Below are 24,790 nucleotides of genomic sequence, written 5' to 3'. Positions count from 1 at the left end.
TACATTCAGTCTTAAAGTGAACTGTGTCAATGTTAATCAAACAACCAAAGAAAAAAAAAGAAATAATTCACTCACTGCTTTCACTACTTTGACTGAATAACTTTTGTAGCTTTAATACAAATCTATGTATATTTCATTCATACAGTAAAGACTATGTAGCATTTTATTTAACATATGATTATTTCATTTCTGAAATGCTTTTTTAATTCTATTTCTAAATAGACCTACAGTACCTGAAAAAAATGAAAGCACTTTATTTCATCTGCATCTTTCTTATACTGTATTTGTCTTTTGTTAGTTAATTTGTTCCTATTTTTAATAACAAAAATATGTCTAATGACTCACTCACTGACTGAATCAGAGCAGTTGTGGGCATACTGACTAAATCACTTGACATTACCTCATTATTTACTTTTTGGTCATATTTAACAGTGTAATAAAGAATTGTTAACTTCAAAATCAGTCCATTCTTTAATTCTCATCTCTAGTCTTGTTTTGGTAAACAAGTCTAAGTAAGAAATCAATACTGCCAAAGTGTCTTATGAACTATTAAACTGGAATATCTATAAACTGGCTACTTTGCTAAATACATTTTTGTTCTATCAGCAAAAACAACAGCGTCTGTGTCAAGGTCAATGGTATGTAAATGTTCTGCAGTTCTGCTTTAGTGGTGTTCCAGATTGAGTTCCCTGTAATTCAGGGAAGCCCTGCAACCTCTGTACGAGGAACGTACACAGCCTGACCTCTGACCCTAGCACTCACAGGATCCTCAATGCTGATTGGCCAACTGCTGAGTCAGGACAGAGCACAACTGTGTCAGGGAAAAGCAATAATGGTGAATGTGTGTGCATGACAGAGCGTTCATTGGGTCATCATGGAAGCTGGGGGGGCTGGCTAACCTCTGGAAGCGTTCCTGTTGCTCGCGTTGTTTGCGGATCTCAGGAAACTGCCTCTCGTAGTATTCGCGTGTACGGCTCTCTTTGGCTTTACGGCGTGGGTTGTTCTCCATCCGCTCAACTTTTTTCTCCCACTCAGTCATCAGCTCATCATACCGCTGGCAAATTTTCTGCTCCTAAGGAAACAACAGACAAATATTTTGCTAAATAAAACAAAATCCTACATATTAAAAGGTGACCTATTAGGCAAAATTCACTTTTACATTGTGTTTGAACATAAATGTGTGTCTGCGGTGTGTACACAACCACCCTACAATGGTAAAAATCCACCCACTCCTTTTTTCAAATCCCCACAACTGTCTCAGAACAAGCCGTTTTCAGTTTTTATGAAATGTGATGTCATATTGCTTAGGCCTCGCCTACAACTGCTGACATACTCTGCCCTATTACCATAAACCCCACCCCTCAGTGAGCAGTACACAGTCCGCCATGTTTATCCCCTCACCGGAGCATTTAACAGCAGCATTCAAGTAAGAAATGTATTCTTATTAAAGCTACTGAAGTTATTCAAATCAAGAGCAGTGAGTGATTTTCTGTTGTTGTTCGATTCATATAATAGCATATATAGCAGTAAGTACTTATATTACGCTAGTTTCACATATCTAATACACAAATGCGATTTCTTTACTTGGTGTTTATGTTCACAGGCAATGTATTTGACAGTTTAAGCGCAATAAGACGTGAAGGAGAACTTCGTTTAATACTCACTGATATCCAGCTTTCTGTGCACGTGCTTCAGATGTGCGCGCTCAGAAAACCATATATCAGAAGCTTAGACTGATATGGCTTTAAAACGCATGCAGTTAATAAACTTTCATGTTGAAAAACTGCAATGCCACATGAGAGTGACTGCGATAGAGATGATAATCAAAGCCAAAAAAGATGTTTAATTTTTGGTAGCGTATCCAAGGCACAAGCTGTACAGGCTCCGCTCTCTTCTGGAAAGCAGGGCGGGGGGAGCAGCAGCTCATTCACATTTAAAGATACCTGCACTGAAACAGATGAAAAATCTATGGTTTTGCATTAAAGTACTTTATCTTGCTGGTGTTTATTACGGTTTCTAAATCATGTTACTTGCTACCGGGTGTCTGTTAAATGACAACACGGGAGTAGATTCACGCATTCACGCACACAGTAATTGAAAAATAAAACTATTACAAGAAAAGGCTTAATTAACTGTTGCATTGATATTATACACTACGCATCAACATCTCTTCCATTTGTGCTTTGAACTTTTCAATGCAAAGTGCTGTGTGAGAAGTTTGATATAATTAATAGAGTTCTTCTGACGAACAGAACTGCATGCACTGGCTCTAGTCTAGATCAGCATGATGACTGAGAATACTGTGGGAAGCAGAAAAAAAAACTGCACTGTTAATTCCATCCTATTAACTTATATAACGTATATCTTGTAATAACTTTGTATTCTCTGTAATGTTCTTGGTCTGCAGTGTCGCATATAAACCTGAAAGGACAGACAGAAAGAGACAAAGGAAGATACAGTGAGCCAAGGAGAGGGTAAGGGAGTGAGCAAGAACAAGATGTTCAACAAGAGGAGTCTCGATCAAGACCTGTGCAGAGAGACAAGTGCACTTGTGTCTATACTACAGTACACAGAACAAAAAAAGGGTTGTTTTTCACGCTCTCTGAACAGTTAACGTTCCTCTTGGCTTTCGGCCATGTCACAATTCTGACTGTTCTTGGTCCAGCAGGCCTGACTGACCCAGTCTATTAACAAGTGATTGCACTGAACTACACCTTCCTGAGAAAAGAGGGAAAAAAAAGAAAAAAAAGAGAAAAAACCCTTCTGTGCGGCTAGAGCAGCTTATTTTTGGAACTGGATTAAAAAAAAACATCACCATTCATCAGTCCTGAACTACAAAAGACAAAAAAAGAGAGGCAGAAAGACATAGACGGAGGGAAATGGCCAATCTTCATTAACCATGGGTGATCTTATGGCGCTTTTCCACTACATGGTACGGCTCGGCTCGGTGCGGTTTGGTTCGGCATGGTACGGCTCGGCTCGCTTTGCTTTTCCATAGCGTGGTACGATTCGGCTCGGCTCGGCACGGTTCGACTCTGCTCGCTTTGGCTCGGTTTGCTTTTCCACTGCAGTTTAGTACCGCTTCAAAGTGGGTGGGGTTGTAGATTGCTCATTAAAGTTCCTAAAAAATATATTATTTCCTGGTCGCAATATCCGCTCCTCGGCTACCAACGAGATGAACGTCTGCACCTCGTCTACTGACTAGTCACCACGATTCAGCCATTTCTTTTTTCAAGCAAGTTGTTTAATAAAAATTGTGCGAAAAAATATACTGCGGTGGCTGTTGCTGACTATTTAAATCTAGCGGGTTTGGTGTCTCGTGTTGCAAATCCAATGACGCTGTTAGTGACGATTCTCTCTGACCAATCAGTGATCTGAAGTGTTTTCATGTCACATTTTAGTATCGGTACGATAAGCTTGGAACCTCAACAGAGGAGGTACCATTTAAAGCGAGCCGAAGCGAGCCGTACCATGCAGTGGAAAAGCGCCATTAGAGAGGTCCTAATCAGAAGAAATGTAATGTTTGATATGCAGTTATGTGGAGCATAATTTAGAGCAAATGAGATTTGGGTTGGGCTACCCTACACAAAGCCACACAAAAAGTTAATGTCAAAATGTTTTTAAATCTTGTTGCTGTATTGTGTCATGTGGTAAGGACACAGAGTTAGAGACATCACAACTGTTTCGAAGAGACATGAAATAATCTCTAACCCGAGTTCAGACACACAAGACAAACTATAAATCATAAGTAAAAGTTAATTGATCATAAGTAAAAGTTGACTGATATGCAAATGAGGGCATGTCAAATAAGGTATAGAGGTCAACACGGAACTACTTTCAGCAAATGAAGTGACTGATCATTATTCCCACAACATATCATTACTATCTGTTATTTATTTGCCTTTTTATTCAGTCATAAACTACCATCTCTGTTTAGCCCTATAATGATTTGCCCCACACTTAACTTATCTGCCTGTAAACAAAAACTAAATGTGTGATTGCCAAGCGAACAGTGCCATTTCTATCACATGTGAAAGCAGATTGTGTTTGTGCAAATAAAGGCCATAGTCTGTAAAGACATTAACATAAAATTGTGTGAAAACAGGCCTGCAGGATTGTGTACTTAATCCATTCTTGATTTACCCAAAAATAGTTCTAGTTTCTCTGTAATTTCAGTCACCCCTCCTGATGGAGGAGCACTAACACTCTCTCAAACAAATTCATTCTCTGCCACCGCACAAAAGAGAGACACTTACCCTCTGTTTGCGTGCATGGTTCCTCCTCTTGAAAAACAGGATCAGCTTTTTTCTCATTATCTGATTCCTGCAGAAAAAATAAATAAAAAAAATTGTTTTTACATTCCCTCTCATAGAAGGAGCGAACACTGCAGACTGAACAAGATCTGTCTGATACATAACCTATCCACAGACATCATCACGGCTTCTCTTATGAGTCCTCCAACTTTATCAGAACAGCTGAATCCCTCTCTACTTTAAAAAAAATGCCTCAAGACACAATTCTTCCATGAGCACTTGACTTTTAGGCCCTCTTTACACCAGGTATTAAGATGCGTTTTGGTTGATCAGATCACAAGTATACAAAGACGACACGTTACCGTTTACACCTTGTGTTTTAATCCATCTCTTTTGCCCACTTTTGATCACTTCTGTCCTGATTTCTTCGAGGGGAGGATCTATGGGTGAGTAAATATACTGGCTTTTTCAGATCTTTCGATGTAATGGACGAAAAAAGCTCACGCAATTTACAAATGAACGCAACCAAAAACAACGGAAAAACATACAGAGAGTATTAGCATTCGTTTCTGCTCTGATAGCTGCAAGAACACATTGAACGCGATGAGTGAGAGAACATTGTGCTTGGTATGTTTTTATCTTCAAACTGAACTTGGGTCTTCAGTTTAAATCCTGTCTGGCTAGCGCGTTTCCCATAATGTTTACGCATTAGGTTAGTAGGCGGAGAGCAGGTGGTCTTTTGTGGCTGTGCATTTGACCACACGAGCATCTACACTATGAAAGCAATCTGGTCGAATGAGTTTCCAACTACCTCTGGAAGTGGTCGAAAGTGGACAATCTCAAAACATTTTAGATCCCGTTTACACAAGTCATCCACTTGTGATCAGATCTTAATATCAGGCGTAAACAGGACCTTAGTGCGCTTGCTTTCTTACTCTTTAAAAACCCTCTCTACTCTCTTCCTTGTGTCTCATCTTCATCTCTGTACGGTTTCATACTATTGCAGCTTTCTCTGGCACTTTTGTTACGGTCTTTCATGAGTCGCTTTTGTTGCTTTGGATAAAAGCACCTTAAAAAATGTGTTAAAATGTTAATGACTTTTACTCCTAGTTTGACAACATATTATAACATCCAAATTAATTTAAGGGCATCAACGTGTTTATTTGTTCACGTTTATCTGCATTACTGTGCAAAAGCTTGGGGTCAGTCTCATTTATTTGCATTTATTTGAATAAAAATACCGAAAATTTTTTTCAAAATATTGTGCGTTTAAAATATCTCTTTTCTATTTTTATATATTTTTATTCCTGTGATGGCAAAGCTGAATTTTCAGCATCATTACTCCAGTCTTCAGTGTCACATGATCCTTCATTAATCATTCTAATATGATGATTTGGTGCTCAAAAAACATTTATTATTATTATTATCAAAGCTGAAATTGGTTGTGCTGTTTTTGGAAATTGTAATGCATTTTTTCAGGATTTTATGAAGAACAGGAATGTAAAAAAAAAAAAAACAGCATTTATAATAGAAATCTGTCTGAGCCAACTGGACGCAACACATAGACAGACTCACCGACTGACCTTGACCTGTCTACATACAAGCAACAGTTTCAATTTAACTAACACAGACAGACTTTCCACCAGTGATAACCACACAAGTAGAGACAGATAGACACACTCACACACAGACAGAGGCAAGTATCAGACTGATCCTTCTGTGTGTGTCCACAGGGAAATCAGGAGAGACCATTATTTTGTCCATATTAAGGCTTGCACGACTACTTATCTTTACAAACCAACATTGTTTACATCGTGTAAGTGACCAGGTCTGTCAAAATGGCTGAAAAACTAAATTCGATTATTTTACTTAAATATTACTAATATTTGAATTATATTCCAATTTAAAATGCATGATTTCATTTAGGGGAAAAAAGCTTTTAGCTTGTCTCCTGAGGCCACAAGAAAAATATTAGGGGTGGGGAAAAAAATCGATTCTTAGATGAATCACGATTCGGGACGTGGACGATTCTGAATCGATTCACAAATGTCAAAAATCGATTTTTCTAAAAAAAAATAAATAAAAAAAAATTCTAATAACATAACATTGAAGGAACGCAAAAGGCGGAACTCTGAAGCGGACGTGCAGTGCGCGGACAGTCTGTGGCGTGCACATAACAGAGACGCGCACAAAACAGACGCATGATGGCTGAGCGCCAAATCCGAACGGCACCAGAGAATGTCTTCGTTAAAAGCTAACGCATTGGCAATTTCATTGTGATCTATTTAGTATTTTTTTTTGTATGAGAGCTAATTTCTGTATTGTTTAGTTTTCACATCAATATGCTGTGTAAACCGATCTGATCTGTATGCAATATGTGCAATGCCAGTCACAAAAAGTTACATTTTGACTGTAAGTTACTCTCTGCAGATGTTCATTCACTTTCTTTGCTATTTTTGATTGTGGTATACAGCAAACATTTCAAGTCATAACTCTTTATTATTTAGTTGTGTATAAGTCAAGAGCGACTTTGTATGTTACTAATTATTCAGAATATGCATAAGTCCACAAGCATTATACGTTATGATAGCTTCTGGTACATAATTCTATATTTTTGAACGAAAACTGTTTGTGAATTTGCTACAGCAAAATGTTTTTGTTTTTTTTTGTCTGAAGGATTATATTGCTCATTGGAAATTACAAGAGGATGTTGGTTAGAAGTCTATTATTAAATGCTAGAGATTCAGAATATGCTGAAGTTTGTATTAATTTACTACAAGTATGCTGCTAGTACAGGCACACATTTATTTTCCTGTTGGTTCTCAGCAATGTTGGGACATATGCTGGCAAATGTAACCTTACAGTTGACTTGCCAAATCACTTCCATTTGTTTTATTAATACAATTAATATAGGAAGTATTGGAAGTAAGTTCGTTATGGGTCATCATAAATACTTTGCTTTAAAAGTACCAAGTAAAAATATTTTTTCAATGTTTTTGATAAAAGGCACTTCCCTGAGAATTGAACTTAATAAATGTGAAAAAGACACTTTAATGTCTCCGTTTGTCATTCTGTATTGCAAAGCAGATGAGAGTAGATCATGATCAGAAACCTGATTAGAAATCATTATGAATAAAATCGAATTGTTTTGAATCGAAAATCTTTTTGAATCGAAAATCGATTTTGAATCGAATCGTGGCCTCAAGAATCGGAATCGAATCGAATCGTGAGATGGTAAAAGATTCCCACCCCTAAAAAATATATTAAAGCACTGCATTAAACTGTTTATTCAAAGCAAAGAAATAACATGCATAACGCTTAAACTAACGTTTATAAATCAAATATAATTTTGTAAATTTCATGAACAATTATGAACAAAACAGCATCATGTATTTCTACAGTTTAATACAAAGAGTCGAAGCACCGATCACACAGAGTACTTTTACGTTTAAAAACAAGATGCAGTCTGGCCGTCTCGACACGTTTTTTAAAAGTTGAATTTCTTTTAAAGTGGTGATATAATGCCCTTTTCACAAGATGTAAAATAAGTCTTTGATGTCTCCAGAGTGTGTATGTGAAGTTTTAGCTCAAAATACCCCACAGATATTTTCATATAGCATGTTCAATTTGTCACTTTTTGAGGGTGAGCAAAAACGCACCGTTTTGTGTCTGTTCCTTTAAATGCAAATGAGCTGCTGCTCTAGGCACAGAGGTTCAACAGCTTGCACTCACACACACATGCACTGAAAATTTCAACAACTTTTAACTGAACCGGATTCAGACAATGATGGAGAGACTCAAGAAGAAGTGACATGTAGAATGCAACAGGACATTTCTGAATTGTTAGTTGATGAATTTATGTAGCTTATGTGTAATCTTCTAGTCATTGATTAGCATATTCTGTCTTGATCATCTATAAATCTTGTTCAGGGGGCGGGGTTTATGTAAATGCTAGGGTTGGTGATGTCACTAACCCTGGAGGAATGTCTTACTAACCCTACCAGCCGTTTGTTGTAGTCCTTAAAAATCTATTTCTTTAAAAGAAAATATCTCCCTTTGCTTTGAACACTGTAACTTAGCAGATGTTGTTTATGCTCAAACAGCAACATTACACACTAACTAAAGTTAGAAAAGTGAAATCATAATCAACCACCCCTTTAATTTTACACGCCGTTCTAAACATGAGGCTCTATTGTGCGAGACGCAAGTGTAACGGTCAAAGATGCCCGCACAGTGGAAAAGCAGCACTGAAAATGAATTCTGGTTATTTTCGCTAACTAAAACTGAAACTAAGACTAAAAATATTGGTTAAAAAAAAAACATTTTCGTAAACTGAAATAAAATTAAAACTTCATAATAAATAAAAAGCTAAAAACTAACAACAGTAACTGAAAAACATAATTAGCTAAAATAAATAATCGTTTTCGTAATTAATAAGCTCTTTATTGTGGCGGAAAATCTGACCAGTGGCTTTTGAAAATGTCTGTATATTCACGCGCGTAAAGTTAGCTGAAGTGATTAACCGCACTCAATGAAGGACCGTAACACATCGCTAGTCCTAAGCGGCTGTTCATAACGGGTGCGTCTGTGGCAGTGGAATGGGAAATAACACAAGGTAACGAGACGGAAGTTGAACTTTTAACTTGAGCGCAGCGTTTTTAGAATGCTGTTTCATGCGCGAGACGCCAAGATGCGGGTGCAACAGCAAAACAATTCCGTCAAGCACAAAAAAACTTTAATGTACTACTACTGTATGTTAGAGATGTCATATTTTCATGAAGGTGGACAGGTTGAGAGGTGCTGTTATTGTCCTTGTTTTTACAAAACATTTACTGATAATAATATTATTATCCATGTGGAGACATTTCCCCACAATGTAGGGAATACCAGAACGAACGAACACACACACAATGAACTGTGTTCATTATTTAATCTCACTAGCTTCTTAGCAGGTTGTGTTGGCTGTAGTCAGATGAGTTTTTTGTTGTGTTTTGATGTGCCAGTGGTCAGAAATGTGTTAAAATAAAAACGAAACTAAAACTAACAAAACCAATAATGAAACTAACTAAAACTAAACTGAAATTTAAAGCAAAATTGAAAAACAATATTAAAATAAAAAATGCAAAACTATAATAACCTTGGTGTGAACGACTTGATTACAGTTTTGACGCAACCAAGATCTTCTCAGCATTGAGCTTCTCTATTTCTGCAATGTTTTGAATGACCAACACAGCAGGTTCAATTGGATAGGCTAACAAAAACATTAAAATGCAACAACGACTCTTATCGCATCTCGTGCGTATCTCCACTGATTAAGTTGCCTGACGGACACCTAAAATTTGAATACCCCGTTTTTGCATTCGAATGTGAAGGTTTATTTTAAATTCAACGAATATTCGAAATTAGAATTTTAATTTGACAGCCCTACAAGCAACTCAGCACACTCAAGCAGCCAACAGACAGCTGATCCAGCTTAAAGTAATTCACAGCTGAGATGAGAAACGAAAGCTTACATATATGCACTGCAAGATTCATGCTGCTTGCTGAAAAAAAAAAAAAACTTGTCTCTCAATCACTTATAATTTGTTTCAGCCTCTAAAAGACACTCAAAATAAATCTGGCTTGTGTTTGAAACTCCAAGGGAAACTCCAAAGGTAGTGATGTGCATATACTGTCCTGGACTAGGGGTGCCACGATATACGATATATATTGACGACAGCCATGATATAAAAAAAAAAAAGAATTATACTGATATAGTGTTAATAATATATATATAATAATATCGTAAATGATCCATCTCTTATTTTGATTGTAATTTATTGGCCAAAAAGCACTAAATAAACATTTGACTGATAGTATTATTTACTAATTTATTCAGTAAAAAGCTCTATAAAGCTCATAGATCACTTATAATTTTCCACAGCTCATGCTGTCTGGAGTTTTTTGTCTACTGAAATTGCTTGGAAAGATATTTTTGCAGTATTTCGTGTGCAGAACCATTCAAAAACACATTAAATAGCAGTACAACCCACTGAAGATATGTATGTCTATCCCCCACAGCCTCGCTTGCATTCCCGCTAAAAATCAAAGATGGCGCTGCTGTGAATAAGGTCTATAGATAACATAATATCATTATTGTGAATTTTTTTTACCATGTATTTGCTAAGGATGGGACGATTACCGGTTTCACTATAAACCACAATAAAATGTACTGACGGTTAGTATTATCGTTTAAAATTGAATTATCATTAAAACCGTGTTTGATTATCGCGATTTTAATAACTCACTGTAAATCCTGTCCAGCCAGCAACAGGCTGACGCAGGCGCAGCGCGCAATGTTTTTATTCGAGAAGGAATGGCGGAAGGCAGATTAATGTTTTAAATCTTACATGATCACAAAAATATTATCAAACTCAGTAAACAATAAATCAACTCTGATTTCATTTTCAATACAATCGAAAACGGAGACGCAAGACGGCAAGTTGTATTTGAATGAAACGAGAGAGCGCGTCCGTTGTGATACATGTGCGCTGTGTTATAATGCGTTGCTATTGACGACGGTGATTATAAGGAAGGAAATGCCACAGAATATAATCTTGCTTAAAAAAGTGCATAGAGCAGCTTGTTTTATTTGTTGTTTGTTGATTTTCAAATATAAAACTTAGTTATTTTACCTTATAGTTAAAAGCATCGGTTATTTTTGAACACTTTAATCTCGTTTTAACAAAACCGTGATAATATTGATAATCACTATAATTTTGGTCACTATTATCGTGATATGAAATTTTCATACCATCCCATCCCTAGTATTTGCACAGCGAACATCTAATATTGTGACCGACCAGAACAAGTATACACTAGATTTCTGAGCCAATAAATAATTTTTGGCCTATAACCGATTAAAAAACTTATTACAAATTAAAGACTACATTTAAGGGCGTAATCAAATTAGTGATTTTAAGGATTGAATTTAAACAAGGGCAAAGGATTACTTTAACAAATAATGCATGAAAAAACGTCTACTTCTAATAATGGCTAAAAACCAAACATGGTACTACCGATATATTGCACATCCATAGAAAAAAAAAAAAAAAAAACAAGGACAACTGAAGCCAGGCCTAAATTTGAACTCATCATCTAGTCTGTGCAATCCCTTTCCTACACATCTGACTGGTCATGTCAAAGTCACCAACAGCATTTTTTTACTGTGAGCTAACATAGTGCTGGGCGGTATCGCGGTTCATGCCGAATACCAGTGTTTATTTTTGTTATGATATTAATTTTTAATATACCGCAATACCGGTGTATGTCGCTTTAACAACGATCGGAACGGGGTGCGACACTGTTTGAGAGGGGTCCCTTTTCACTGTTGCACTGTGGTGAGGGCACCACTGTATGTGTTACTAATCATGATGGTGAAGATGGATAGGTTAAACTATAATTGACAGCTGTCAAATTAAATTACAGTGTTTCCCATACATTGGTTCACAATATCAACACAGCCTTTTGGAACATCTATTTGCAGTCGGCATTGACCACGTTGAATAAACATGAGCAGTGAGCACTGCACGTTTCAAAATCAAAACGCGGCGCGGGTGTTTTTATATGAATGTATCTGAAGTGAACTGACGGCCTTTAGGAAAGTTTCGATGTTATTTCAATTGAATCTTTCTTTATGTTTCCTGATAAAGCAGCATTTATGAGTGCTGCGCTGCTTTGTGTACAGCCGTTACCGGGGAAACCGCTATTTCTTCCACTCCTAAAGCACCTCCTGCTGGCACCTCTTTGTAAACAACCTTGCAAACCTGTATTAATACTAGTGTGGATTTTTTTTCTACAATATTCACTCATAAAATAGGGCATTCTAAGTCAATCTATTGTAGTATTTCCTCTCAACCAGTAGAAAATGTGGTTAACACCCAGTCATGCTTGAAAAAAAAAATTAATACAGTGAAACCGGAATAATTTTTGGTCCTACTGCACTAAGTGCCCTAAGCTAACAAAGAGCGGATACTCACGTCTTAATGTTGTCATGGTAGACTTTAGTATCAGAGGGCTGGTTGTACAGAGGCTGTGGAGAGACAGGAAATGATGCAGATTAGCAAGATGAACACACACGCGCAATCTATTGCATCAGAAAAATTGCATTAATTTCACAAAGTACTCACCAGCTCCACTTTAGGCCCCAACCCTTCCAGTATCTTATGGGCTTCTTCAGCCTTTTTCTGTGACACAACAGAGAGAGAATGTTGGTAAAAGAGACAGACGTATGTCCCTGTGGTTAGATAGTCTGCCTGCTGACTCACCACACTAAACGAAAAAACTGTGCTCTCATTTGTTGACTGCCAGCTTTGATAGAGACAGAATGTGTGAAACTGTGCACGTTTCAACAGCAGAAACAAGCACACAAATAACTGATCACTCGTTTCTCTTCCAGGGTGAAAGGGAGTAAAAATAAACATGTCAAAAATCACCATTTCTTGAGCTCCAATGTTCTGTCTGGGAAACGCCTCTATTACACAATTCCACAATTCATTACACCCAAATCTACAATCTGTTTTTGTAACAGTTGCAAGCATCTACTAAGTGCATGTGTTGTCCGTGTGTGAAATTGAAAGTTCATGGAATCAGAAAGTTCAGAGATGTTCCAAGACCAGATGGAGTGCAGTAGTTTTGCCTCACTTCCTTCATCTGTACTTCTCTCTCTCTCACCATCTTTACCTCCAAGTCTCAAATCATCTGTTCCAGATCAGTTACTGTGCTAAGCTACCTTTCCATCCAAAACAGGCAATCAAGAACCGCCACGTGCACATAATCGCTAAATGTAGGTGTCCAATGCAGTGCAAATGCAGACATAGACAATTTGAATTTTAAAGGGATCAAATAATAAACAAAGGGAAATTACAATAACGAGACATCACTATGGCCAGTAGCATAAACATAGCCGCTAAGTAAGGACTGTGCCTTAAGAACTAGTCTGACCAAGTCTGACTAATTTGATTCCAAAAAGACTGATTAGCCCCATCTACCTTTTTATGTAACTGACTTTAAAAAAATTATCTTGAAGAAAAAAAATTCGATGGCTAACTAAGGTTAGTCTAAGCAGTTTTATGCAACCGGCCACAGGTCTTGGCAGATCAGACGTCAATAAACAGGCAGAAACACAAAAACCTTTCAGTATATCAACCATATTCAAGTTTTTATGAAGATTATGCAAGACCTTCACTGTTCATACTTTGTGTTTTATTTAGAGTCATATGCTCTTAGATTATACACATTACACTGAAAACAAAATTTACAAAATTTAAAAAAAGACCTGTGCGAAAGTATGTGTCTATTTAAGTACACTCTAACAACACAAACACATGATCTGTAAAGAGCACAATCTGCTAGGTTTCTTTGTGTGTGTGAGAGAGAGAGAGCGGGAGAAAGACATCATGTATAAATGTGTTCATACCCGGTTCTCATCATAAATGATCTGGACGATGCTGCGATGTTTGTGCTCCACAGGGGGCGGCGTCACTGGCTTTTCTGGCTCTACTGGCTTTGCTGCCTCATCCTCCAGTTGTTGCTAAGAGACAACAAACACGACAATATATCTTAACACTGAAGCCTAAAACAAGTATATATGTGTGTGTATATATATATATATATATATAAATAATGTCTAAAAGGTCTCTGTTCCATGGCTCAACTTCTTTAATGCAAGTTATTGCTTAGAAAAGTACTTTTCCAGAATTGAGTCCAATTATCACTATTAACTAGTTGCTTATTAGCATGCATATTAATAGGATATTGGCTGTTTCTTAGTACTTATAAAGCCCATATTAATACCTTATTCTGCATGACTATATTCTACATCCCTTAATCCGGCCAACTACCTTACTACCTATTAATAAGCAGTAATTAGGAGTTTATTGAGACAGAAGTCGTAGTTAATAGTGAGAATTGGACCCTAATCTAAAGTGTAACCGAAAAAGTAACAACAAACCTCTGTTTTAGCACACAAATTGAAGCATAATTTATCTCTGTAGAACAAATGGTGTGGGGCGAGTTACACTGCAAAGTTAAATACCTAAGTATGCACAATAATAATAATAATAATAATAATAATAGTAGTGATACTTGCCTCAGCAAGCACCACTAATCAGAGGGATGCATGCCAACAACAGACAAAACTTTCTCAAAGATGTGCAGAAGTGTAATATTGCATTCATACACATCCTCAACATATTTCCCCTGTGACTTATCTTCTGAAACTTTTTTGCATAATTAAATTTGCTGCTGAAGTGAAACTTATTTCATCTCCTAAACATGAGTGAACAAACAAAACAAATTGAAGATCAAGCGGTTGATGAGCAAGAAAAAGAAAAAACAGGTGGAAAAATAAAGACAACATTTGTTATTTTAGTCAAAATGAGACTTTGACTTCCAGTCTTAATGAGAACATGACTATACAAAGCAAGATAACTGATTTATGGTTTTTCTCTGTGTTATTGTTTTCTTAATCATGCCAGAAAAGAAGGGAAAGTACCTTCAACCAGCATGCTAGTATCTCTACAATCAGACTTGAGGAATGCATAGGTACACTTGCTGCTTCTGGGATTATCATGATGCAATCCTTAAGGATTTGGCATCGCCATCAAAAAGCAAGAATAGTAGGCACAGACAAGGGAGTTGTGACAAGCCTCTCTCAGATGAGCAACATTTCCCACAAGGCTTATGGATAAAGACTCAACAAAAAATCCAATCTGCTGCTAGCAGAGAGCACCAGTGTAATTATCCAATAACATGAAGCTGAACCCTGGGAGGTACAGGTAGAAAGTCAGCAGTTTTGATTGTGATTTAAACAAACAAACCTTGACATCACACAACTAGCGCTTGAAATGGTCATAAGCTGTTTATTTACAAAATGAACAATAGCTTAAGAGTTGAAAGCAAATAGTTATTGAGCTGTAGCATCATTTCAGTCTCTCTCTCATCTGTGTTTAGTGAGGCTACACACCTGTTTCTTTTTCAGTTTGAAAATCTGCTGCTCGACCTTGGCAATCTCACGGTCAACACGGTCCATGCTCTGAATCAACTCCTCTTTGGAGAGTTTGGAGGGCGATGTGTCCGCATCCTCACCCACCTGTGGAACTCCACCTGGGGATGAGGTCTCCACCTTCACACTAAACTGGGATTCCTGTCACATAAAACAAAAGGGAAAAAAAGAATAAGTGCAAGCCTTCAAACAATCATAACAGCCAATCTGGCACAATAGTGCAGCTAGAAATTAAATAAAAACTGAAACCTGTTTGTTTTATGGAATAGGGAAATGTTTAAATCTCACACTGGTATCCTTCTGATATGCATGTACATTAATCACCTTCTTGACCTCTCCAGTGGTCCTGATGGTGTCCTGTGTGGCGTGTGAAGGGGCCAGTAAGATGCCGGAGGGCTGAGCTCTTGTAAAGTGCGTTTCAGATACGTTCTCGATGCGGGGACGCTTGGCCTCAAGAGTTTCCTGATCCTGCTGAGCTGAGAGGGTATGAAACTGATGCTCATAACCATGTCTGCGCTCCGGCGGCCTGCAAGAGACAAGATAGATGCTTCTAATTAAAATTATTATGCTTCAAAAACCTCAGCACCAAACAAAATTACTGAAAACACCACACAACTGTTAAATTTCCATAATATTAGCTAGATCACAATTAATTGAGAATCGCAACATTTTGCAATTTATATTCCGAACATATTTCAACATCAAAAAGTTTTTCATCAAAAACTAAGAGTTTTTGAATTAGGAGCATATCAAACAAACAAAACTTTCAGCTACACACAGAATCTCAAAAGGCTTGAGGGTTTAACAGAAGAAATTAGGACAATAATAGCCTGCTATAGTATATTCTTATTACTAATGCTCAATTTTATACAAAATGTAAAATATTACATTAATGTCATTCTACCCTGTGCAATATTTATTAAAAGCTAGGAAAGGAAATTATACATTTGTCAATGAGAATAAATGAGTGACATAAATATTCAACTAAATAGTTAAATGCCAATAATGTTATGACAATTAATCAACAGCTGAAATGTGATAATGCTGTCAGCCCTGCATAACATAAAACATTTCAAAGTTGTTTCCAAGCAAAATATTCAGAAGGAAATCATGTGTGGTGGGGGTTGTATCACCTCTCAGTCCCAGGGTGGAATTCAGACAGTAATGAAGGTCTGCGGCGCTGCTGGTCCTGCAGGGGGGAACGGTAGTCGGGAACCGTGAACTCCTTAACAAACACAGACACACACATCAGATAGGAAAAACTGGGCAAAACAAAAACTCACTGATGAGGGCTCAGAGAAGCCTTAAAGACATGTGGGCAGAAAGACAAAGAGTGAGAGACGATAGTGAGACAGAACTAAAGGGATAAAGAGACACACCAGAACACTCCACTTAATCTCCGGTGTTTTATGTTCTAGTAAAACATGCCATTATAAAACACGCACTTAAAGGTGCAATAGGTGATTCTCTACAGAATTTTTTGTTGTTGAAAGTCTCCTCATATCCTGATAGCAATCACTATGTCGTTAAGCAGTCTAAATGTATTTTTATAAACGTATATCGTCTGTAAAAGGCGTAGAACCAAAACATTTTCATTTAATTATTTCATTTGGTCCGAACGTGTTTGCATACCACTGCGCAGTCTGTTCATGCAGACGTCGTACGTCATCAGCACGTTTCGCATACAGACACAACTGTACTGTACTTCGCGTACTGTCAGCTGTGCAGACAGAGTGTAAGGCTGGAAGCTTACGCTGCTATTTTGAACCAATAATCGGAACAAAAGGCAGTTGAAGGATGACGTGTATAATTCAAATATTTATCTGACTGCAATATAATTAATCTGACTCCATTAAAGTTGTTATTCTTTAACCTCTTATTCTTTAAAGGTAAAGCTCTTTCTTAGAACTAATAGGAAAACGTAGGATTTAACCTGAATGTTGGGATAACGAAAGTTATAATCACTTTAGCTTTCAACATCATCAGTGATAAAAGGAAAGATTCTCAAAGCCTTTAAAGCAGGCAAAGTTATTTATTAAGTTACATGTTTAAATATACAGACAGTAGAATGGAAAAACATTCTGTATAGAAAACTTAGTTGTAACAAATAATGCACTGTTGTGCCTTTCTCATAGTATGAGGTTATGCACCGGTGTGCGGGAATGGGTTAAAGCCTTTCTTCAAGATCAACAGTTACCTTTCCTTCTTATACCCTGAGCAAAGCATTGTTAAACTTGAGTGGAATACCAACACCGAAACCGACCGACCGACAGGAAACCAAAGGCAAACGTGTGGTGATCAAGAGGGGGAGAAGAACATTAACATATCCTCCTCAATGCATGTTTAACCAATAGTTACCAATAACCATTGTACATTAGGATACTTTAATATCTCTATTAAGTTCACCACCATTCATTTCAGTTTATAAGCTGTCAGATGAAACCAAACATGACAGTTACATATTAGAATTATATACATATTACATATTACACACTAGTAAATAAACAGTATGTAGTTGAAAGCATATGTCCTGTGAATCAAATGGTAAAGACATTTCATTCAGGTGCAAACGACTGTCTCTCCCTACAGAACCATCCTGTGCCTGGAGTGTCCCAACAGTCCTCAATCAGCAAATTGATGAAATCCCTTGCACCGGATAGGCATTAGCATACTGTGATGATGAAGGCCATTGTGCCACGTTTAATTCACATGGATACCTTTAAAAGGTATTTCTGAAGTACCAGTGCAGTAAAGAGTTCTGCCCATATTTCCTCAGCCCTACAATGTGCAGACAGAGCGAGAATGGCAGGCAAACAGTTGTTTACATTCTTTATTGTGGTACTGTTACTCATTATACTGTAAAGTTTTGAATATTTTTTGAAAAGGGTTGAATATTTTCAGTGCTAGCAGGCTAAAGTTCGCATTTCCCAGATCACTTATTGCACCTTTTACAGATGAGATGATCATAATCACTCTCAATTCATCATTAGGGCTGGTGGCCATTTTAGAACCAATTTCCAAGAACCGTGGATTCGATAAGACATGCAGAATTGCTCAAATTCAAACAATACCCAACCCTATTCATCATACCATTAGAAAACCACAGACACCAGCAGAGCAGGACTGAGAGCAGCTCAGCAACCGAAGCTGCCATGTGCAGGGTGTCTACAGATATGAACAAGTTAAATTTAAGACTTTTTAAGACCTTTTTAATGCCACTTTGAATGAAATTTAAGACCAAACCTGTGATGGAAATACACATTATATTACATGCGTATATATTAGGGGTGTAACGGTTCACAAAATTCACGGTTCAGTTCGATACGATACACTTGTGTCATGGTTCGGTTTGGTACGGTACGTTTTTGATACAGCATAAAGAAATAAATGCCAGAGAAATTTCCTTGATTTAAATTTTTTATTCTTTTTTATATTAAAACTAACATAATAAAGTATGATATTTTTTTTACTTTGAGCAATTCTAGAGCTATAATTGACTCTTCTTAGGAGCATATAAAACAAAACAGCTCCTTGGAAAAAATGAAATGTCATATTGTAGGCTAGTAGTTATAAACAAAGGTTTATTTTAGTTCAGATTAACATTTGAGGGCAGCAATTGTATTCATAATGTCAAAATAAAACCGACGTAATGTTACTTGAAGGCATTATAGCCTACTATTCCTGCCAAACTTCTATGGTTGCAGTTAGTAGTGTTTCTACAGTAAATCCATGGTGAATGTTGCTGATCTGTGGACACTGGATAGTTCATTCATGGCACAACGTTTCTTCCAGGTTTCCACGTCAGCGCTGTTTGATCCGTTAATAACGGAGAAATATGAATGCTTCTCACTAGATCTCGCAGCGATGTTATTACTTCTGTCAGTTCTGTGGCGAATTCAAATGCTTTCTTTACTGCATCTCTTATTAGCGCTGTGTAGTAGTGTCGCATGATCACGATCGGCTCGCGCTGCACTGGTCCAAACTGATAAACGGTCCTTCAACCACACAATAACGAGCAGTTTCGTTCCGCTTGCATTTTACGTTTGCCATTTGATGTTGGGCAATGTTGTGATCGCGCCGGCGTCTCTTTACATTATGAGCGCGCTTGCCACGCGCAACGCGCCTACATTTGAAATAACGAAAGAGCGTTACCAGAAAAAGCCTACATTATCATTATCAATAGCTGTTTATGTAATAAAATCTGAATCATTCTCGCGATTCGATGCTTCACTGGTTATTTGACGGACATTAGGTCCGTCAGACTGGAGAAATTTTAGCGGTAACGTGACCAGAAATATTTAAGACCTATCGAATCTGAATTTAAGACATTTTAATACTTTTTAAGGCCTTTTATTAGGAAAACTTTATTTAAGACATTTTAAGACTTTTTAAGGACCCGCGGCCACCCTGCATGTGTGAGCCATGTCTTGCAGATGGTTTACACTCTGACTTAAGTTCAGTTAAAAAGAAGTGTGCAAAATCAATAGGGATGCACGATGATATCGGCACAACATCGGTATCGGCCGATAAAAGCTTTAAATGACCATCATCGGCATCGGCCGATATGATCATTTCTGCCGATGAGCCTTGCCGATAGGGTGGCGTGTTTCCTATGTGCACATGACGACCGTGCATGAGGGCCAGCAACTTAACATGTGGAGGCATTTCGAGCATGGGCGTCAGTTTGGTTTGAAATGGGCTGGGGACAGAGACGCATTCACAAGTGCATTTTCAGAAGTGCTGGGTACAATGACGCAGTAATTTTTTCTCTCTTTCGTGCAGGTCATGTTTTGAAAGACGATGTCCTGTAGCTTACTAATGTAAACTCTCCAAGCTACTATGCTCTCCACAGAGCATAAAATATTCATTTTATTTTATTTTTCGTGTTCGCATTTATGAGGAAAAACAGTGACAGTTCTCGGTTACGGACGTGAGCGCTCTGAAAGCGGCACTAAAAGAGACAGCTTTAAAACTTCCACAGAGGCCTCAAACAGAAAGCAGAAAGCACAAAGCCTTCCTAAGTGAATTTCGTTTTGTATTAATTGTATCTTAATTTTAATCAATGTTTCATCAACCAATTGCCTGGATTTAATAAATAATAAGTAAAGCAGATAATAGATAATAGATATCACGACACGGAGGCGCCCGCGATTGAACTGGAGCTAGTCTCATAAATGAAACGAAACTCAGCATAGCCTACTTGCCTCACAGACCTGAGAAATATATATATTATCTACAGAACGCTTGAAATCATATTTTTAAACAGAACAATTCAAAACGAAAGAAAACTATGTAATCCGAAATGTGCATTTCTCTCCGGCGCGTTCACTACTGCGAAGATCGCGAGTCATCGTCAACTTCATCTTTGCAGCCGACACAGAAAACACTTGTTTATTAATAAACAATTAAAATGTCTCCTTACTATATTTGACATATTCATAATCATTACTTTTGCGGTTCGTTGTGACAGCTTTTAGTTGCTTTATTGGCAGCGCCACCCTTACATGTTACATGAATGAAAAAAAAGCTTGTAATTAAGACCGTAACATTGACTTACCTGTCGAGAAGAAAGCAGGCAACTTCATGGTATCTTTTGAAAGCTTTCTCCTGCATTAGCTATCCCAACATTAACCCTTGTTTTTGTAATCTCCGGTCACGTTTCCTTTTACGGTCTATTTTGGACTTTTTCGACGACGAGGACTCCTCATCCTGTGACTCAGCATATGTATGAATGAATGGTGTATAAATAACCGTGCAGTGCATCCTTTTAAACTTGCCGGGGCAGTGACAAGCGCCTCTCACTGCTCTGCTCCTCCGCTTCTGCTGGCTTCAGTCACGTGACACTGGTTCTGAACGAAAACGTGTTGTGGAAACGCGTTGGCCTCGCACTTTTTGTCCCTCTCTGCTATTATAGTTTTTCAAGATGGCGGAACTACATGGAAGCCTCCGTGGACCTACCCGTCCCATGTATATAAAGATAATAAATTCTTCGTTTACGAGGATTAGTCTGATCACTGGCATAGGTATTTGTACACCATTGAGGGCATATTTATTAATAAAAATATTGATTTTAGATAATAAAATACCTAAAAAGCTACACATAGTCCCTTTAAAAATGAAATGTGGCACTGGCATATCATTTATTCTCCAAGTGAAATAATTTGCCTATTTTTCAGGGGTGAATGTCTGTCTACATTTGTAAAATTATACATTTATGGTAGAATCAAATGTTGTTTTGTTTGTCTTGTGTATTGCCTTATCTACAACACATGAGTGTAATACGGTAAAGGTAGTACAGGAGAGAGACTTGGATTTCTCTTCAGTAAAATTAAAGTGTAAATATATCAGGGGGAAAATGTGTGTGTGTGTGTGTGTGTGTATATATATATATATATATATATATATATATATATACATACATATATATATATATATATATATATATATATATATATATACACATATATATATATATATATATATATATATACATATATATATATATATATATATATATACATATATATATACATATATATATATATACATATATATTAGGGATGCTCATATTGACCGTTTAACCGTTAACCGAAAGTAAATATTTTGACCGATTAATACTATCAGTTAAACGGTTTAAAACGTTTTTTTTTAAGCTTCTTTTTTTTTTAGTTTGCTGCATGGTTTAAAAATAAAATACTATATAGCTTATATTTATGAACTCATGGAGCGCGTAGACACGCGCAACCACACACGTCTCTAACGAGACGTTACCTGTGTATTCCCGGGACATCGATCCGTCCCATTTGCGTGAAGAGGTGAAATTCAGTGAGTTGAGTGCGCCTCTGGATGGTGATGTGAACCCAGAAACGTCGGCGTTTGGCTTTCCTCCGTATTTGGGACTTCCACAACAAGTACAGAGCAGCAATATCATTTATTTCAGACATGACGGAAAAATTATGGCAGAAAGAAATTGTGTTGTTGTTGATGATGATGACACACTCCTTTGCGCGGTATATTTTTATTCGCGAGTGACGCGAAAAACAAGAAAAACATCCCGCGAGTAATCTAGAGCGAGTAAATAACGCGATGCGAATATACACTTCGCGTTTGACTGTCAACAGGCTGCGCTCCAGACTGACCCCACATCACGTTGATTGATATGTTGCTTTTTTTAAATAAAAATTAGACAAGGTGTTGAGGTAGGGCTGCTATTTTTATTTAACGAAAAATCTTAGTCTAAAGGAAAAAAAAAAATCCGGTTTTTGAAAGCTTTGTTCAAACGGATTCAGTGTTTTCTTTTTGTCATCTTAATTTGTTAATTATTTAAGTTTAAAAAATATATTTAGTGTAGGCCTATTTTGTTTTTTATTTGTATTATTTTGTTCTGTTTTTCTCTCACTGTCAGAAATGCTGCAGGTGCGTGAAAATTTAAACTGAATCCAGGTTCTGTTGTTGATCTGTTCTGTATGCTGCTGTTTGCACTTTGCACGTTAAAATAAACCCTTTAAAAAAAAAAACTATTTTTTTAAAGGGTCACAGATACGCGTCATTTTTATTTTGAATCTTATCAGTTAACGGTTAATAATCGATTAAAGAGTGCCGGTTGTCGGTCGGGAAAATTAATCGAAATGAGCATCCCTTATAATATATATATATATATATATATATATATATATATATATATATATATATATATATATACACATATACATATATAGGCATCGGACAAAATTAGTTTGAAAATATCGGCATATCGAATATCGGCCAAAATGCAATATCGTGCATCCCTAAAAATCAGTGCAAAAGACATACTTTAACAACATCAAGTTAAAAAATTATTTCCATCAATGTGGCAATAAGTGTTATAGTGCTCATACATCAAAATTATTCAGTGCAAATCTACAGACAAAACGGACCAGTCATAGGCTCTCTCACTACGACTAGTTGGTTTTATGGAAGCCCTGACTGGCTTTGCTCATGTCAAGCGTACACTGATCAGACTCATTTCTTAGCATTTTTGTATTTTTTTTAAATCTCTCAGTTTCAGAGAGCTTTCAGTAGGATCTTGTCAGAATAAATGAAAAACATTTAATGTTATAAAATGAATAATGATCAGAAAGTTTTAAATGGCTAAAAGGTGACAACACAATCACAGTTGTGTTGTCTGAATTGGCTGTGGTACAGCAGGATTACTGCAAGATCTTCTGGTATGAGGTCACCTCACTGAAATAGATAGACATCAGATTTCCTCTAGAAACCACTCACACTTTGTGACCATCTGTGCAACTGCAAGAGATGCTTCTAAACTAGGGATATGCGCGACAACTAATTTCATTAGAGTTTTATTATGGCAACAGAAACTTTGCAACTGACTAGTCGACTAGTCTAACCCCCGCCCCCGTGCTTGCCTTGCATTATGATTATTGTATATTAAACATGAGTGTTCACTTAAGCAACGTTAGCCACTGTAGACATATTTATTCAAATCAACTGAGTCAAAAGGAATCACAGGACCAAGAAGTTCAAACCCAATAGCCTATTATAAAGAGACTTCAAAAAACATTAAAAGTATGAAAAATAGTATGAAAAGTATCTGTTTACATGACGGGCGGCAAAAAAAGCCTGACATTTACTGTCAACTATATATTATTTAAGCACCTTCTTTTCATTAGGATGTTGATATAGAAACTGTTCAAGTTTCAAGTAAGTTCCATTCATAATGTTTCTCCTTTAAACCGATATAAAATTGCATACCGTATTGTCCCTCATAACCAGTAAGTTAAATAGTTATATACTAGTTTGACATGACATAGAAGAAAATGTAAGTTTTGCGTAGGCTGTCAAAATACTCCCTCACCTTGCTCATCTTCCAAGTGAACATTTCTCTGAACTGTCACGAGTACCACAGAGAACCAACGCATGCAAAACCTGAGGTAAAATTCAATGATTTTGTTTTCCGCTGCAGATGTACACTTTTCAAAATTATTTATTAATTTAAAAATGTAACATTAACTTGACGGTAAATTAGCCTGTCAAAAAAAAATAAAGCAAAACATTAAAAAAATTTTTTGTAAATGATTAGTGTTTCCAAGTTGACTAGCAGCAGCAGTATCGTTTAATTGACTCGTCAGCTAGTCTCACACATCCCTATTCTAAACTGCTAACAACCTCAGAACAAACATGGTCATGTCCATGTCTGCAAACAAGAAATGTGTAAATAATTGAGTAATGTGAATAAAAAAGAGAAAAAGCGCCAAAAAGGAGAGAGAACAGCTGGGGTCTGTTTATTTCTGCTTCTTTAGCTCTGAGGAATGTACTACAGTGATACCCAAATTGATTTGTAACGTTGAGGCCCAGCCATTTCTGGCCTCCTTTCATCAGAGACAGAGGGGGATTGTTGGGGAAGAGAGAAACTAAGCTTACAAGCGATTTGCAGTCAAAAATAGGGGTGTAAAGATACATCGTTATATCGAAATATAAAAATGTGACGATA

The 24,790-nt window shown here is 37.0% G+C and overlaps 1 protein-coding gene across 18 annotated transcripts in view; it reads right to left on the bottom strand.

Moving 5' to 3' along the window:
- The window catches only part of ncor1 (nuclear receptor corepressor 1), a 126,068-nt gene that overhangs the window by 75,747 nt on the left and 25,531 nt on the right, over positions 1-24,790 (bottom strand). For all 18 annotated transcript variants that reach the window (XM_084414955.1, XM_084414958.1, XM_084414971.1 and 15 more), the window contains exons 3-10: positions 16,431-16,522; positions 15,622-15,823; positions 15,259-15,438; positions 13,711-13,824; positions 12,422-12,478; positions 12,272-12,324; positions 4,257-4,323; positions 900-1,072 (exon numbers count right to left, since the gene is read on the bottom strand). In XM_084414955.1, the coding sequence (XP_084271081.1) occupies positions 900-1,072; positions 4,257-4,323; positions 12,272-12,324; positions 12,422-12,478; positions 13,711-13,824; positions 15,259-15,438; positions 15,622-15,823; positions 16,431-16,522 (938 nt within the window). The remainder of the gene's footprint in view (positions 1-899; positions 1,073-4,256; positions 4,324-12,271; positions 12,325-12,421; positions 12,479-13,710; positions 13,825-15,258; positions 15,439-15,621; positions 15,824-16,430; positions 16,523-24,790) is intronic.

Source organism: Rutilus rutilus (genome assembly GCF_951802725.1).
Source record: "Rutilus rutilus genome assembly, chromosome: 7".
NCBI classification, from domain to species: domain Eukaryota; kingdom Metazoa; phylum Chordata; class Actinopteri; order Cypriniformes; family Leuciscidae; genus Rutilus; species Rutilus rutilus.
The sequence above is the reverse complement of the archived record's forward strand: the minus strand, read 5'-3'. Positions and strand labels throughout refer to the sequence as shown.